The sequence below is a fragment of the Papio anubis genome, chromosome 3 (assembly GCF_008728515.1).
Source record: "Papio anubis isolate 15944 chromosome 3, Panubis1.0, whole genome shotgun sequence".
In the NCBI taxonomy this organism is placed as follows: Eukaryota; Metazoa; Chordata; class Mammalia; order Primates; family Cercopithecidae; genus Papio; species Papio anubis.
The window spans coordinates 155,665,453-155,684,372 of NC_044978.1; the positions used below are offsets into that span (position 1 = coordinate 155,665,453).

An 18,920-nucleotide genomic window follows, 5' to 3' on the forward strand; every position below is an offset into this window, starting at 1 on the left:
TAATGATATTAATGAGGTCTTGAGAAGTTAAGTGATTAATCCCTAGGTCCTGCTTTTCACTCCCATCTTTCTATGATACTAAAAGACAGAGTAAAAAGTATCTAAATGGTCATGTTGCACATGGCATACCCCTTCAATAGCAGTGATAGCAAAGCAGACATAGGTTTCCTGTTGTTTTAAGAATATGGCCTAAGAATCATACAGATAATCAAATACCTAAAGGGTATTGCTTTGGGAACTGAATGTCAAAAAGCAGAGGGAGGTGCATATATTCATACAATGTACAAAGAAACGTTCAGTACCATAGAGAAAAAATTTATGTCGGCACTGGAGCTCTTGAGAATACTGTACAAAGTCAAACAATATAATTACCATATGGAAGACTTTCATTAAGATTATGTAGGTTCATAATATATGAAGCACATTTGAAAATGGAAGTCTTGGGTAGGGTCAGCACAAAGGGATGTGGCATAAAAAGTGTTCTCTGCCAGAAAATTAATTAAATTTCCTAGTTCTGGAAAAGGCCATATATTCTGCATAGACACTCACTGAAAATCAGATGTGCGGGCCCTTGCAGAGTGCGCCATAATCTACTCATAAATAGGCCGCACCAAGGGATATTGACAGCAATTTGGCATTTGTAAGAGTTCTCATAAATGAAGAATTTACTTTGCAATAAATTCTATTAGGGAAAGCACAGATCTGACAGCTCTTGCTTTACACATCTTTTAATCATATTTTGCCCTCCATGTAACAATACATTGTTATATGTGAGACCATATTATCAGTCAATCAAGTCAATTATTTGCAATGAAAAATAATTTTTGTTTTGTTTTGTTTTGCTTGTCTTTTACTGCCACTGATGTTATTATCCACTTAAGGACATTATATTTTGTAGTGTGATATTTGTTAGAATGATGAATGGACTTCTTAGACAAAGATTCACCTCAGGCACCCAACACAAACTGAAATATGTATTAAATTACAAAGTGAAAAGTAAAGACTGAAAATCTTTCTTCAAATGCTATTTTTAAAATTAATTGTTTTATATATACTCGTGTTTATTTTATTTATATACTGTATCCTGTACAAACCATACCTTTAACAAATTAATGTCAAAGCCATATACAGCTTTAAACTGTACCTCTTTTTTTTTTTTCTTTCTTTTCTTTAAAGGTGTTCAAATGAAATTGCTAGTTTCTTCAAGCTGACTAAATATAACAACATAAACTGTGGAAGCACATGCTGAATTTCTTGTTTTAGGCAAGACCATTTTTCACCAAATGAGAAAATGAAAATAACCAGAATACTAAAAAGAGTTGCAATCAAGTAACATAGAAAAATTAGAAAGACTGGGGCTATAAACCAAAAAAGAAAATAGAGAGACATTAGATATCTAGACATTATGACATAGTGTCTGTCTGTCTATTTTTTCATTTTTTAAAAAATAGAAATTATTTTGTGCTTCCAAATGGGAAAACTGGGATAACTGGATTCAAGTTACAAGATGCTAGAAAAAGCTGGAAAATTAAGATGTCCCAAAATAGGAGCAACCTCTAGACTTTGTGTCCCTAGAATTATTCAAGTGGAGATAAGCAAGTCTTATAAATGGTGTTAAGGGATGCATGCATGCACAATCTAAGACAGGATTTGTTGACCATTAATCTCTACCCACTCTTAACATTTCATGACTAATTCAGCAAACATTTATTCTACGCTTCAGGCACTCTACATAAAGAAAAATAGATGTAAGATGATATTTTTATGTGTAAAACTAACAGATTAATTAGTGTTATGAGTATCTTGGTAGAGAATGTGGTAGAGAGGAATATTTGGACTTGAATCCTAATTTCCCAGCAAGCGCCGTCTCAACCGTATTCTCTAGGCACAACTATTTTATTTCTAAATGCATAGCTCTAAATTAATGCTTAAACCCGTATCTTGGTCTCAAAGAAACTGTTGTCACAGAAAAAGTCCTAAAAACATACTGTGTGCACAGATCAATGCATCTTAACTTACACTTTTTCTTTCTAGTCATTTTACATCAAAGGGTTTTCTAAGAATAAGGAAACACAAACACATAAATAAACTTCTTTTTCTCTACCTGCATTGATTTTTTTCCCTCCCAATTTTATTTCATATTCTTTTAAAGTCCTTTCAGTGTCTGTGGTTTTTAATGACATGTTTCCTTCATTACCTCTTTAATTCACTTTTCCAAAATTGTTTTGCTTCTTTTTTCTCAAAGATTTTTTTTCTTTTCTCCTTAATTTGGCCTCTTTTCCTATCTGTTTTTTTTACTTATCCACTGTTTTCCTTTTGTGGTAAACTGATACAACTGTTTTCCCATTCAAGCCTAGCCCCTTTATTTTCCTATAATCTCATGTATACTTTTCATAATTTCCTTTCCTCAAATCTTTAAAAAACTTTGGTTAAATTTTCTTCTTTCTGTGTGAGTTATAAGTGTTTCTGCGCTTCCTTTCCTGCCATTAGATTTGATAAATGTTACAGGATTTGAATTATCAATTTCTTTTTCTGGGGATGCAATTATTTTATATTGATTCAGTTTATAGTTACAGGTCCTAAATCTGCGGGAAAATGTGAATTATTTCTTATAGAAAATATATTGAGTAACCTATGAAGCTAATAATGGCCGAGAACAACAAGCTAAGTAGGGAATAAAAACAGAATAGAGAGAAGTATGGGTGAGGGGAAGGGCCCATGATCAGGAGAAGAAGAAAAAAGGCTGTTTTGTAAACATTCATTCATTTAATCAACATTTAGTGAGTAACACGTACTGTGGACATCGAAGAGCTCATAAAAGATAAGGTGGAGTCATTGCCCTCTAGTAACTCAAGAGTTGAGCATGAACGAGAGTACTGCTTTCCTGGGGAGAAATGAGGAGAAGTTGTATAAGGCATGTCCCACTTGAGTCAATCCTGAGTGATCTTGGCCCCTCTCGACTTTGCCACCTCTCAGTTTTCTTGCCTATTACATAAAATCAGTAATAATTTCTAACTCATTGTTTCTTTGTGTGGATGAATTAAGAAAATGGAAGTGAAACTCATTAACATTGTGCCCACATACAATAAATCCTCAGTACATGGTTGCTGTTATTATTTTTTGTGTGTGAATTTTCCAAACAGCCACGAGTCAAGTGCCTTCCAGATGGAGAGACCTAACCGTGTTAAGTCCTGTGGACATGAAAGATTGCACCCTCTGGGAAAGATGCAGAGCACAAAGCGCAGTGTGCACTCAAGGTTAAAACATAATATAAAGGCAAGAAATGTGAGTAGAAGTGAGATCATGAAAGATACTTAATGATCAGAGCTTTATCTAACAGAAAGCCATACATTTCTAAATGAGGATTAATGGTCCAGACTAACATCCATTCCCTTTTCAATTTCTCCAGTATTCCAATGCATTCAAACACAGTGGAAAAAATGGAATATGATCTTTTAACGTTCGGTGAACATGCATGTAAATTGAAATGGTTTGCTTTGTTTGTGTACACAGACAAGTCTTAATTATGCTACAGTTTTAAAGAATACTACAAATAATGCTGCTGTACCCATGCACACCCATAGACACACTATTTTTCCAAATCATCTGCCAAGAATCTTCCTAGCCCAAAGGTAGCATTTTAGTCATGTGTCTCAAAGAACCTGAGAGTCACAAGACTGTAATGCAAAGCCTGATACATCAAAACAAGCCCCTGCAGGAGCTGGGAGGACTCGTTTCACTAGTTAAAAAAGAAATCAAGAAGGCAGGTGCTTCCTGGTGATGACTGAGTGTTCATGTTTTATAGGTTATGACTCTGCTGGAGTTTGAGCCCTGAGGGCCTAGCTCCTTTCAAAATACAGCACCCTGAATGAAGGATATCTTGGACTGAACAAACAGTCCCCTCTGTCTCCCTCAAATGCCACCAGCTGAGTTGACAAAAGAAAGTTGCAGAAAGTAATTAGCATGCATTCAGCTTTCACATCTGAATAGCATAGCTTTGTAGGGTATTTAGATTTATTTGAACTAGCTTATACCTAATTTTCTATAACTAGATGAGTATTATAATTATGTGCATAAAATTTTGTGCGATGCTTTTGAAGATGCAAATGCTATTAAATTTTGAAGTAAAATTCACAGAAATATTCCTGTTTTATACTTTCAAAGATATGTTATGTAACGATTATTTGTAGAATGTTGAAAGCGGCATATTCATACATACAAGGTCCATTTCTTTTATATACATTTTGTTTAGGAAACTGCATAGCAACTTTCCCTGAGAATAATATCATTAATTCTTCTAAACTCTATACATTTAGAAAAATCTACCACTGTGTAGGGATTTAGGTAATGCATTACATGGTGAAATATACAAACTCAAGTTGAACAATTTTTCCATATGGAAGGCTCTGTGTAGTGGATGAGTACATCTTGTAAATGTAAGAGACAGACTATTAATGGAGAATGCAGAAGAGGGGCAGCTACACTGTTTCATGACAACCACCATACCTGTTGATTAATGGAGAGGCCTTAACAGCACTCTTCTTCCATGCGTCTTGCCATGAGGAAAGGGGAGGAAGGGAAAGGTAGTGATGGCAGCAACACCTGGGGAAGGGAGATGGGGAAATATGTAAAGGGAAAATCAGCAGCCCCTACACAATGGTGTCCATCCATAGACCTCGCCAATAAAGCAATTTCCAAAAACCCTGAGCTTGTTTGCTTTCTTTAAAAAAGAAAAAAAAAAACTATATAAATTTCAAAGACAATCTAAACAAATTAGTATTTTGAAATGTGTCAATGTGAACAGTCTTATAACTGTAATTCTCCAAATCCAGGGACCCAGTTGACTGCTAGAAAACGAACCACCATCCTATCCTCATTTTTTAACTAGGCAGGACCTTCATATATGGGCATAACTTTTTTTTTACAACAGAAAAAACGTAAGATGATCCTAATACCAAATAGATATGTATTTTCTTTCTAACATACAGTAGGATTATCATCTCATTCTGTCTCTACCCAGCTGTTATGTAACTGTCTTACAATGCACCTTCCTTTTCACCTCCTTCTAAAGATAAGTAATTTTGATGTGAAAACAACTTCAACTTATTAACTTAATAAAAATAAATAAATTTAACAGAATCTATGTATACTGGAGGAGGTCAAACTAATAAAAGTTTTAAAAATGTTCCTGTTTTAATTATATTTTTGTACACATGGTTTAATCTGAACTATCTATATTTTCAAGAAGTATAAATACACAGAATTTTATAAAAATGAAGTAAAATGTATACTGAAGAGTTGATGGCAGTAAATTATTTGAATTTTAATAAAGATTAGTTGTTTTAATAACCTATGCAATAATGCCACTGCGAAACAAACACTGATACAATTTTTTTCCTCTTAGAATTTATTTTAAAAGAAATAATTAACTTTGTATGTTTATATTTAAATGCAAATAGTATATAAAAATGTATCTCTTAAACTGTTTATTTAGAAAAGCTTTAATACACAGTGAAGATAAACTTGCAAAAATAGATGTATATTTTATGAAGAAAAGAAGTAATGTAAAAAAATGAAATGTAGGAGAGAATTTTCCTGTGTGTAACTTCCTACACAAATATCTTTCTTAGTGTCTTAGACACAGAAGGGCTAGGACATTGAAGAATTTTTCTCTAAAGACAGGGCTATTCATGAATACATGCTTGCATTCTTGTTTCTAAATGTAAATCTAACCTTTAATCCCAATGGTTGAGAAAGCAGCTATCACAAGTATCACTGGGGTTTGGAAAACAATAATCCTTTCGTTTAGCCTTAATCCTGTTTAGACAGGGTGTCTCCAAATTTCCCAGTTTTCAACTCCTCTGGTCTTTGACACCCTGTTACGATTAGCCATCATATCTAGTTAAAATAACATGACCCACCTAATGCTTAGGCAATAGTATTAGTCAGCCCTTGAGTTGAGAAATTTGGAAACTAATTGGTTATCATAAGAGATTAACATCAAAGAATTCTGAAGGCATATGTAGCATGTAGGCCCTCTGATTTAAAAGAAGCAACTCAAAGTAGCAAACTTAATTTTAAACTGATATTATTGAACATATACTTTTTGCACCATTGCTTGTGATCCTATAAATTTCTATAATTTTGTATTTAACTTAAAACATTAATTGATATTACAAGTAATATTTTAAAGTTTGAATCCCCCTTCAAAGTTGAAACCTCTGTATTTCAGTAAAATAAAATTGAAAAAATTAAACCTATATTTTTTGTACATTTAAATATTCCTCAGTGATTATTTTGGGATCAGAATTTTGTCTTTGGAAGAAGCAAATGTGGGAATCTCATAAGCCAAAAACCAAAAAGGAGGAGAATCCACATGCTCTTAATTTGTGGCCAGATCTTGCATCTAGCATGAAATACATTTTTTTTTTTTTTTTTGCATATGACTTGCTAATATACTAAGACTTTTACATACAGAAAATTCTTCCCTTGGCTTCCAGAAGGGTAGATTATTATGGGATAATAAATTAGCACTGCACTGGGAGAGATTAAAAGTAATGAAAAGTATACTTATGAGAAACTATAAAAAGTAAATATATACACACAAAACACAGAAAAACACTGATAATTTATCAAGATGTAATAAGCAACACAAAATGATTTTATAAATAGCAGAGTTTATAAATAACCAAAACAACATAGAAGGGTAACTCAAAAAAATAAAGCTGGAATCTTAAGTGTCAAGTAAACCAGGAATAGAAAGTTAAACACTGCATGCTCTCACTCATGTAGAAGCTAAAAAAAGTTGGTATCATGGAATTAAAAGTAGAACAGAGGATACTAGAGGTTGGGAAGGGTAGGCAGAGGAGGGGAGAGGAAAAACATTGCTAAAGGACGCAAAATTATAGCTAGATAGGAGGAAAGAAATAGGTTCTAGTGTTCTCTACCGCTGCAGAATGACTACAGATAGCAATATTATATTATATAGTTTCACATAGCTAGAAGGAGGACATTGAATGTTCCCCACACAAAGAAATGATAAATGTTTGAGATGATGGACATATGCTAATTACTCTGATGTGAATACTATATACTATATGCATTGAATCATCGCTAGGTACCCTATAAATTGTTATATGACAATTAAGAAATGAAATAAAAGAATGATAGAGTAGAGAATTGCAATTTCTGGATGAAGGAAATATAAATTTTGTGTATTTGAAAAGTAGACACCAGGATAGTAAAATCATCCCTCATCCCCATGAGGCATTTGGTAGGAATTTGGTATGGACAACGATATGAGTTAGATTTTCACCTGGTAACAATAACAAAGGGAAAACGATCCCTATGATTTATAAAAATAAGTAGATGGAGAGACAGTTTGTGATTATTATTAAGTGCATCGAGGATAAAAAGTTTGTAATAAGTTTGTTTACCCAAAACGACAGGAATTATTTGTCACAACGATGTAACAATATGAATCGCATGGAAAACACTGTCGGTGTGACCACTCTGGAGTCTGCTTCTTCTAGTTTCCGTTCTCGGAAAAATGTATGATCATGGCAGAAGTACAGATATTAAGAGATTGATACACAAGACTGTGGGACTTAGTAAAATAAGCACAGAGAGCACGTGCAACTGTACAGTTCATATAGACAGGAACTGTAATATGGTTCATATCCTCAAGGAAGGAGTTCTTTAGCTGGGTTAAAGGAATAAGGGGTAAGGCTGTGTGCAGTGGCTCATGCCTGTAATCCCAGCACGTTGGGAGGCCGAGGCGGGCAGATCACCTGAGGTCAGGAGTTCGAGAACAGTCTGCCCAACATGGTGATATCCGTTTCTACTAAAAGCACAAAAAAATTAGCCAAGCGTTGTGGTGGGCACCTGTAATCCCAGCTATTCGGGAGGCTGAGGCAGGAGAGAAATGCTGGAATACAGGAGGGGGAGGTTGCAGTGAGCGAAGATTGCGCCACTGCACTCCAGCCTGGGCAACAGAGGGGCATCCTGTAACAAAAAAAAAAAAAAAAAGAAAAGAAAAGAAAAAAAGATAAGGTCCTAAATACTGAGGTGGTTGGGGATTAAAAGCAAAGATCTAAGAGGAGTAAATGTTACTCACAAGAGAGAGAGACTGCTTTTCACAGACTGGATAGGACGTGTATAAAAGAATGGCAGCAAAAGAGAGTTGCTGCAGAAAAGAATAAAAAAAGTTGTGGAAAGGGAAGTCAAAACATCCTAAGGCAGTGTGGTGGGAGGGAGGTGGGTGAGAGATGGAGAGTGGTGGGTGAGAGTTTGGACAAGTGAAGTTTTGTCCAAGCAGGGTGGATCTCGTGGTGGAAGAAACAATAGATGTTCAGAAAAACAACAGAACACATCCTTGATGGGTAGGAGAGACACATTAAACATTAATATATCATATGTTAATATATTACAGGGAGTTTAGTTAGGCGGTGGGACCCCTGTTCTCTGCTTACATCATTAAACATTTGTCAAAACCTGGTGTGTCTGGTGTAGGGATATACGAGAAGAGATGATTCCCCTGCTGCATAAACATTCCTGATAACAGTATTGTCTTCCTTATCCTATCAGTACGGCCTGTCTTAAAAGTAAATTTTCTCTTACAATTGGAAAAATCAGAGATTTTCATTCTGGGTCTGACTCTCAAACTTTCCCACAGTCTGTCACGCAAAATACCCAGGACATCTGCGACCATAGATGGTCTAGCATATTCTTCAGGGGAGGCCATGCTTTAGGCAGAGACATTTCAGATTTTCTTGCTAGTAGTGGCTGAATAATTATTTAAAAAGGCATTTTAATAATCATAATGTCCATAATGTTATAGGCAGGGCTAGAGTGTGGAGAGGTCAGCTTGATTTTTGGCACTAACTGTGGCCTGATGGAATTCAGATCAGCCTTGGGTGGTGGCAGGATTGGCAACACGGAGAGAAGGAAACTGGAAACCTTTGCAAAGGAGGAATGTCACATGTTTTCACAGGAATCAGGAAACTGCAGATATGCTAGTGCCTGATCCCCTTTTAAAGTGAAGAAAAAACAGTATTTTCAAGTTACTGAGTCCATAATCATATAAACCCTGGGTGAGCTTATCCGTCAGGACATAAATGAGACCACATTACAAAAAATAGAGAATACTCATTAAAAAACAAAAACAAAAACAAAAAACATTGTGTAGGCATCACCTGAAGCATTTTTTGAAAATTAGTAGGAATTATAAATGAGTTAAAAGAACAGTTAATTATGAATTCTATATACAGCTCTTTTTATTAAACATTAATAGTGTTTCTTGTATTCCTGAGATTTAAATGCATAAGTTGCATAGCTTAATGGTAGTAAAAATCAGCTGAGTAAACTTTTAAATTTTAAAAGTGTTTAAAATTACCAGCTTTAATAAGCAATTGTACAATGAAGAAATTTGTGAATATTTAAAAATTAGGTGTAAATCTAAGCTACTGAATTATATTATAATTGGATTTGAGATATTATACAAGCACACACATATATGAAAAGTTGAAGTATGATGTATTAATAGTACCATATAATGTTTAAAATTTCTTAAATTTAGAGTAAATACATAAAATATTATTTTACTTTTCCTTCTAACTGAAGAGGCTCATTAATCTTATTTAATATTACATGCTTCTTTTTAAAAATTAATTTAATTTTCATGGCAATAAGAATGTTGCTTTCTATAACTGGAGCTGAGATCTATTTTTCTTAGGTCACAACTTTATTAAAATTTCAAGATTTAGTTGCATTAAAAACATTGTAAAACACTATTGGCAAATGTATAATATTTTGCTTAATTGATTTCAAATTTCTAAATTTCACAAGCCTGCTCCCTAAAAATCTCACAATATATAACCACAATAGCATGACCCATGACCCACTATATCCTTTATAAAAGCTAATAACCTACCTGGATACCTAGTTAACTGTTGACTAATGCATTGAGTACTATTTGCTTACAATTTAATTTTAATTAATATATGATTTTACAAGATGGAAATAATGAATAGTCTACGTTTACTTTTATTCCAATTAATGTATGTTCAATATGAGTTTTGCTCATTATCTTCCTGACTTATAGTTGTTTGTTAGAATAAGTTTGTAAAATAACGGAAAACCAAAGTCCTCACTAGAACATTTATAGTCTCCCCCACTGGATTGGTTTATCAGTTTGATTATTTAGTTTTGTCAATCAAATATTTAATGGGTTCCAGAGGTTAGTTTAGTCAGTGGTCCTGTGTGTTTGATTTGCAAGCCTCCTTTACACTTTAAAAATTATAGAGGACCCTAAAGAGCTTTTACTTATGTGAGGTATATCTGTTGATGTTCATCATATTCAACATTAAAATAAAAACACCTTTAAAAATAACTAGTTATATATATATATATGTTTGAAAATAGTCACAATAAATTCATTATATGCTGACAAAAATGATATATTTTAATAGAAAATTACCATATTAAAAAAAGTGAGAAGAATGACATTGTTTGACACTTTTGTACATCTCTTGAATGATTATCTTACCAGAGGATAACTGGATTATCCTATCTGCTCTGAATTCAATCTGTTGCAGTGACACAGAGCATATAACCTCAGGAAAATTTTATTGTGCACTTATGAGAATGAGAGTTGAAAGAGTAAGTGATATCCTAATAGTATCAGGAAATGATTTTGAGATCGCTTGGCTTTGAGAACTGCCAGCTTAAGTTCCTTCAATATTGAGCAAAATAAAAAAAAATACAATAATCCTGCCCTCACGGAGGCCACACTGGAGCAAGAGGAGTGATACATAAATTTTTAAGACCCTAATATGACATATGCCAGTACCAAGATGTGTTATGCAAAGAGCTATGGTAGAGGTGGTGAGCAAGAGTTCCACAAAAGAGACAAAACTTGCAGTAAAGTTTAAAGCAGAGGTGTCCAATCTTTTGGCTTCCCTGGGCCACATTGGAAGAAAAATTGTCTTGGGCCACACATAAAACACATTATCACTAACTATAGCTGATGAGCTAAAAAAAAATAATAACTCATAATGTTTTAAGAAAGTTTACAAATGTGTGTTGGACCACATTCAAAGTCATCCTGGGCCACAAGTTGGACAGGAAGAGTTGGCCAGCAGTGAAGAGATGCAGGTGAAAGAAGTTAAAATCATTCTGAAGAAAGAAAGGCATGGCTAGATACAGCATGATGTAATGGGAAGAACATGTTTTTTGGTTTTTTTTATTTGGATAGATTTTGTTCGAACTGCATTTCAGCCACTCACTAGCTGCATGACTTTAAGCAAGTCACTTAAATTCTGTAAACCTTAGTTTGCTCACTGGTGAAATAATAAAACTTGCATAATAAAAATGCAGTGAGAATTAAGTGAGATGAAATATGCAAAGTATTTTCACATTTGACAGTTAATTAGCACACCAGTAATATATTGGTTTTGCTGCATGTTTAAAGAGAGTGAATTGGTTATCATGCTGAGAGCTTAGGGTGCAGTGAGGTGGTGAAGAGAGGACTGAAGTTTATAACTGAAGTTATAAACAAGGGTGAAAAGGGCAGCAATGAAGCCGTATTGATATGGAGGTTCAAGATGAATGAAAGTGATTTAAAAATAGAAATATGATAATATGCAATAAACTACCTTGGAAACTCAGAGAATTATTTCCTATGCAGGCTTTTGCAAACCCATAGCAAATCTTGATTTCCACCCAGTGTCACTCTATCTTCTCCCAGGGAAAAAGAAAAAAACAAACTATAATTTTTAAAAAGTATTCCAGGATCTTCATAAAAACAGAATGAAATGTGTAAAGAGTAGCATGATTAGGAAAAAAGAAAAACTTTCTCAAGACAGAAATTTAACCTACCTCTTCCATTGCTTAAGTAGGTTGTCTCTACCTGAATCTCACAGCTGTCTTTGAAATCAGATTTCAATAATATTTTAGTAATAAAGAAATGAATGAATATGTAAATAAATACATACTTCAACATGTATCACCAATGTAGTAAGAATTCAAATTCGCAATTGTGATGTTCTCAACCTGGGTTACTCATAAAGTTTACTAATCAATACCAACTTGTCTAGAAAATAATTTTTTTAAGGGCAAAGTACACAGGAAATATATGGACTTTTCTCCATGCTAGGTATGCACCATCATCACGCTATCTTTGATCTTCAAGTCCTTGAGGTCCTCAGGTCCCTGAGGGATGGAACATTTAGAAAAACAATTTCTCAACTATAAGATAAAGATTTGCCATTGATACACCTCAGTTCTGCCAATTAGGACACTGAAGGTAAAAATTTATACCTCGTAGAGAAGCATGATTTTGAAATATAAAGCACGCTTCATCAAGGCTCTATAAAGAACTTAGGATTAGCAAATTGAATTTATTTTTTATACGGTATGTTTTATACTAATTAATAATTTTGATTAATTTCTTTACTAACACAATTCAATGTAGATTAATTTACCAGAAGAGCAAGCAAAAAAAAACATTAAAGCATGGGTAATAATGGAAATTGTAAGTCCTTGATTCGAATATTCATTTATTCATTAATTAATTCAAAAATTTATTGAGACTCTATTATATGCAACACCCTGTCCTAGTTTAGCTGGACATATTATGGTAAACCAGAAAACATGGTCTCCAAACGCATGTCATCATGTAGCATAAAGTCTAGTAAGGTAGGATACTAAATTAATAAGTGAATTCAGGCCTCCACCCCACTCAATGTGTTACAAATAATTCTAGAAACTATTTTCAAAAGAATTTGTTTTTTTAAATTACATACCCTAAAACTTAAACCAAGCTCTTCACCTTATAACTTCTCACATCCTGACCTTGTAAATACTGAGAGTAAAGGTTATATCCACCTAGACAGGTTTCTAACTCCACCTAGCACAGATATCTAGGATTTACAAAGGACTGTCTGAATAGCTAAAGTTAATATTAGATAGTAAATTTTATCTCATTTTTTTTTTTTTTTTGGTCTCATGTGTCTGTGCACGTATGTGTGGGCAGGTTGTGGAGTAATCAACAATATCACAATCAAGTGATAATTTTTATATTTCCATTTTAAACAGTAGAATAAAATAAAATACTGTTATAGGTTCTTCTTTGAAATTTCTTGTCTTTACAACTTGTTACATCCCTCCTCTTAGTATCAACTACCATATTCTAACTTTGCCAAGTCAAACAACAGTTGTCAATTCTGAGTCAATTTAGCCATATAAATGTAATAATCTACTCAAAATTGGGAAACATTCCTTTGTCAAAAATGCTTCAGTCTTGAATAAGATTAACGGAAGCTACACAAAGCCATTTTGAGTTTACCCAAAAGAAAATGAAAACAAAATGGATGATTTCCCTCGTAAAGTAGAAATAACACCATTTTGCACTGTTATTTATAATTTTAAACTTCAAGGAATGATTATTCACAGACATGTAGAATAGAAGAAAAGTAAAACAGTCTGTTCACCCTATCTACTGGAAATACTTCACACACTGTTCTTAATGTATTTTAATTTATTTTTAAAATACAAGTTGTTCTTTGACAATAAAGCATCCTAGATTCTTACTAAAAATTTTTAAATTATTTCTTGCTCACCACATTCATGTACAACTAAAAAGATAAGCAGCATACTCTAAGTTGGAATTCAGTTTATATATGAGAATACTTTTCCAAATAGAATCATTTAAATCATATGAACTATCTGTTAACTTTGGGCAATGCTATTCCCTCAAAGCATATATCTCATTTCATTATGTATGTATATATTCCCAATGTTTTATTTCAAGCCGAAAAAAAAATATGGTATACTCTTGAGAAATCTGACAGATGATAAAACTGCAGGAGCGAGGTACATGTGCACATGTTTTCACACTCCTGCAAAATTGCTGATTTCTTCTTATTTCAATCAGCTGCCTGAATTGGCTGACTATCATCAAACTTAATAAAGAGCATAAGGGCCTGCTAATGTATGTGAAGGACCTGTTCCTTCTCTCCCTCACCATCTATGCTCTTTTATGTCTCAGTTAAGTAATACATTTCCTGGTTGAGGGGAGGGTAAACTTGAGAATAAGCCATATGCCACAAGAATTTCATTGTAAAAATGATAGCTAAGGTTATTTTAAGAACACTGTACAAAAAGAAACTAAATCTTTGTCTTAGTATTCTCTATTTATACATAATGCACAAATAATACTTTTGTACTATGCTAGTGTATTATTTGGGTTTGCAAAAATATAATTCTATAAAATATTAAGTGGCTACAACGTTGGGATTTTTCAAATATCAATGAACATATATCAATGGAAGTTCACTATAAAAAGAATCCTAAAATTACCATTTTATAAAATAAAAATTTTACTGACCAAATACACTGAATTTGTCAATAGAATTTCAATCAAAATCAGTTCAGAAATTGTGATAATTTTTTATCAAGGCAAAAATTTTAAATTCAAGGCAAAAAAAAAAAAATCTACTCTTTAAAATGGGGACTCATACTTTTTAAAACCAAATTCTTGGAAGACAAAGAAAGAGGCTAAACATATTTCAATATGTTAATGCATTTTCAGGCTATTGGTATAACCCTCAATTTTTTTGTTTTTGTTTTTTGTTTTTTGTTTTTTTGTGTGTTTGGCCTACCACATCATTATTCTTCCATCAGGGGTAATCATTGATCTCAGATTCTAGGCACGTGCTCATCAACTTTGACCTCCTTTTCTTCTAATGTGAATCCAGTTAAACTTCCTACTCTTAATTGACTCTTCCATTGCTTGCCAATAAAAGAAACAGGTAAAGAAATATATCAAAAGCAGGCCCTACACATGGAATGTTATCCTCTGTGGGAGGGCAGGTACTTCTGTAATAAATGCTTATTTTAAGTTTTCCTATATCAAATTTAGATTTGTGAAGCCAGGTCATGCATGATTAGAAATGTCAAAGGGATAATTCTAGAGTGATTCCTGCTTTTGAGATCTCATAGTATAACAGCATCCATTTTTACTAGGCATTACAGGAATATTCTCCAATGTGTGCATTAAATTCCTTTATAGAGACAGTTGTGTTGGTACAAGCCATAAATTTGACAAATCATCAGACGTATAACTTTCATTCTCACATTTACATTACCAAGTATTTTATGGAGCAATTTTCTTAGTCATGGCAGTGAAACTCTCCAATGATATAAATAAATAAATAAATAAATAAATACTATTTCAATGTAAAACCCTTAACTCTAAAGGAAAATAACTATGCTGGAGTCTCACAAGAATACAATTCACTATTAAAGAGAATTCAGTTATCAGTAGGGTCTATCTTGGATTGCATCCGTGAAGGTTTATTACCAGTAGTATCAGAAGGACTTTATTATAGCAAGCAATACAGAAGCCAAAGACAGAATAATGGCTGGGTTCCAGTGCTGAGAGAAAGTGCATGAAAAGCCTAATATACCACAATACTGAAATGGTTATTACAAATAACGGCACATTTACATCGGATTATCATAAGTTTTCAACAGAAACTTAAAATACCAACTGTCAGCATCAGTCTCAGGGCATGGGGTTTCTTGTTGAGACCTCTTATTGTGCATTGACGGTGGCAGGCCTAAGTGCTCCCAGGGATTTTCAGGCTTGTATTAAAAAACAATATCCCTTGTATGGAAAATTAGAGCTTTAGGTGTAAAGGACATTTCAAAATGATGAAGTACTTGAGCAGTTCACTGAAATAACCTTAAAGCAGTATTTTGAAATACTCTAAAATATATTTGTATATTTTTAACTCCGTATTATAAAAATATAAGGACACACTTTATTCTGGAGGGGAAAAAGCATTAGAAGGCAATTAGGAAACTACAATCTTAAGTTCAGCTTACAGGGTTTCTCTGTCAGTATATTACTTAAAAGATTATATTAAATTTCAAATTGGCATGTTAAGTAATAAGAGAAAAAAATGAATTTTAAGGCACATACACTACAAATTTTCTACTGGTCACTTATTAAAGCTTACTATATTATAAAAAATATTACTTAATTTTACAATATAAAAATATCTCAATATAATAAGAGACTGTCAAGTTTGCAAGGTGTGAAACAATTGATTTTAATTTAATGGAACATTTCCAAAATAAAATCTTTCTGAAAGGATAATTTATTACTCAAATTATTTCCAGGAGGTGCCTCAAACCTGCTTGGCCTAGCTGATCAAGGCAGGTGTGTGTGTGTGTGTGTGTGTGTGTGTGTGTGTATGTTTTTCCCCAATGAGCAGCGCCAGTTCTTTCTAAAGTTTGCTCATAAATTTCAGAATGAGTATCCAAAATATACAGTAATTGGGAAGTCAGGTTCTCTACATGTTGATCCAGGAAATATTTGTCCTCAAATTTGCTTAGGAATGCATGTCACGTACAAGTAGATAGTTCATAAAGTCCAATCAATAAGGAGACTAGCTAAATGAAGTGCAAAAATATTAAAATGAATCCTTTAGCTCTTGGGAATCAACGGCAGTAACCTTCGTTTAGAAAGAATGTGTGTCTGAGCAATAACGTGGAGCAATATTTCTCAAGCTGCTAAAATGAAAAGAGCTCAGAGGCAGACATCTCTCCATGTAGCTATATTACATTTTTTGTTCTTTTTTCCCCCTATTGCTACAAGAGAATTGTCCTAACCACGTCAGAAGTGTCCTGCCTTACTCCCAGGAAGGAAATAAAAGCCTTACCACTGATCGTAAAATATATATGATAATTACAAAGGAGCAGAATTGGTACATGGGGGCTGAAAGTTGCTTAATGACGAGGTCAATTATTAGCAAGCTACACATGCTAGCTTCTCAGTGGAAACACATATTTTTACTTAATTCTACTTTGAAATATGCATCTTTTCTGCATGTGTGTTCCTAAATAGATGACATGATTCCATATGTCAAATAAAAATCCCAAGATATCCTGATATTAGAATAGGAAATTTACAATATTTTAAATGCTTGCTCCAGTCGAGTCATTGATCCACTTTTGTAAGGCATATCCTCTCCTGGCCATAAAGAGATTTAATGAGATATACTTGAGAACAAGGAAACTTGAAAATGTGTTAGTGTGCATAATATATATTCCCTTTTATTTCTGTCATGCTGGTAATTTCAAAATTGTTTTCCATTTTACTTTAATTTGTTACTGTATCCAAGGAAGCTTCTAATTCTTCAGCAAGTTCGAGCAGGTTCAATAATTTAGATCAACTGGCAGGCATAATTAAAATAAATATTCCCTAGCGAGGCAGGAGGAAGGGTTGTGACTTGTGTTGCAGTTAAAAATATTTGTGACCAAGACTCAAAATAGCTAAGATATTTTCTAATTGAATCACATATTATAAAAATCATATGATTTAAAATGGATTATCTAGCAGTTTTGAAAGCAATGATATGGATGTGGAAATATTTTCCTGTATTTATTCAGCAGAGAGAAAAACTTGAAAGAAAAATCTGAGTTTACACATTTAGCTAAAGTTTTTTGCTTAGTTCGAAATTTCCAACATTACTGAGAATATTAGAAGTATTAAATAAACTAACATATTTTTTACTGCTTACTTTACTGAATGGTTTGCATAATTAAAAAGTTAATTGCTTTGTTTCCACAATCATTGGGAGTCATGGGACCAACTCCAGAATCAGGCTCTTAATGCAATATTTTCTTATGCCTCCTCCCATTTCTTATCCTCCTCCCAAGAGTTAAGCATCTTCTCTACCTTGGTAGAAGAATACAATGCAGGTATGTGTGTGTCTCTCTCTGTGTGTGTGTGTGTGTGTGTGTGTGTGTGTGTGTGTTCTGAATGAACTACCAATGAATTACAGTCAAAAGTGATATAACTGTCAAGTTTAACCATAAATAAAGCATCTGGTATTGATTCTTCTTACCTTATTTTGGGTATATTTCTTTAATTGGTTCATGATACTGAGTCTATTATTCTGTTATTCTGAAACAAACAAGCAAATAAAAACAGCACCTCCCACCAAAATCTATTAGCCTCTTCCTAATTTTTGTGATGTGAATACTTGACCATCTGAGTCATAATCCCAGGTACCAACATCAAAGTCATAATTTACATTGGTTCTCAATCATAAAATAAATATTGCTTTATGCAAAAAATTTAAAAAGTGCACTGTGCTTTATAATACACAGATGAAAAGAGAAATTACTTGAAAAATAGGTAGAGCAAAGTGTATTGCCTGCCTTAGACAATGAGACAACAAAGGGCTAAGGGATTTGCTTAAAACTATGCAATAAATCAGTGCTTCTATTAAATATAACATAAAAACTAAATGTTTTTCTACTTAAATGAGTTTTTAAAATATAAATAATTAAAATGGCTATAATAAGTTTTCATAAACTTTGAATTCAATAACGCAAATATAGCCCTTTAGAGTTAATAGCGACAAATAATAAAAAATAAAAGCTATCACGTATTAAATACTAAGAGTTTTCAGGTATTAACTACAACTTTCCATATCTTCTTCTCCTCACTTTTATCATCTGTAAAATGTCGACATTACCTTGCTCTGAGTGATACTGTAAAGCAAATGATTATATAGAACCCTCAGGTAGACACCAATGTACTATAAAAGAATTAATTTACTAATTCAATTATTCCTTGCTCTGTTTATCTTTTCTTTTTCTACATTTAATAAGGATACTATTTTACCATTCTAGTAAATATTTTTGATGGATAGGTTATCCACTTTATGTTGTTCTTTTTTAGTGCCTCTTTCATTTTATGTGTATTTATAAGAGGGAGTGAATACCAAAACAATTACAATTCATTTATCTCTGACACTGTGATGACGTGGTGCCTTTAGATTACTTCATGAAGCCTTTTGTGCTCGCATTGTATTGTAATTGGGGTGTTTTGCTCTGTGCTCCGA

General features: G+C 33.2%; 1 protein-coding gene across 7 annotated transcripts in view; it reads right to left on the reverse strand.

The window, feature by feature from the left end:
• Positions 1-18,920, reverse strand: part of PCDH7 (protocadherin 7) — a 535,818-nt gene that overhangs the window by 301,642 nt on the left and 215,256 nt on the right. Inside the window, exons 3-4 of one of the 7 annotated variants that reach the window (XM_017958627.3) lie at positions 4,507-4,602; positions 1,176-2,884 (exon numbers count right to left, since the gene is read on the reverse strand). The exons of 4 other annotated variants lie outside the window; for them this stretch is intronic. In XM_017958627.3, the coding sequence (XP_017814116.1) occupies positions 4,514-4,602 (89 nt within the window). In that variant the 3' untranslated portion in view covers positions 1,176-2,884; positions 4,507-4,513. Of the gene's footprint in view, positions 1-1,175; positions 4,603-18,920 lie in introns of those variants that run through there. 2 more of the 7 variants (XM_009206642.3, XM_031664678.1) reach the window with 2 other exon arrangements.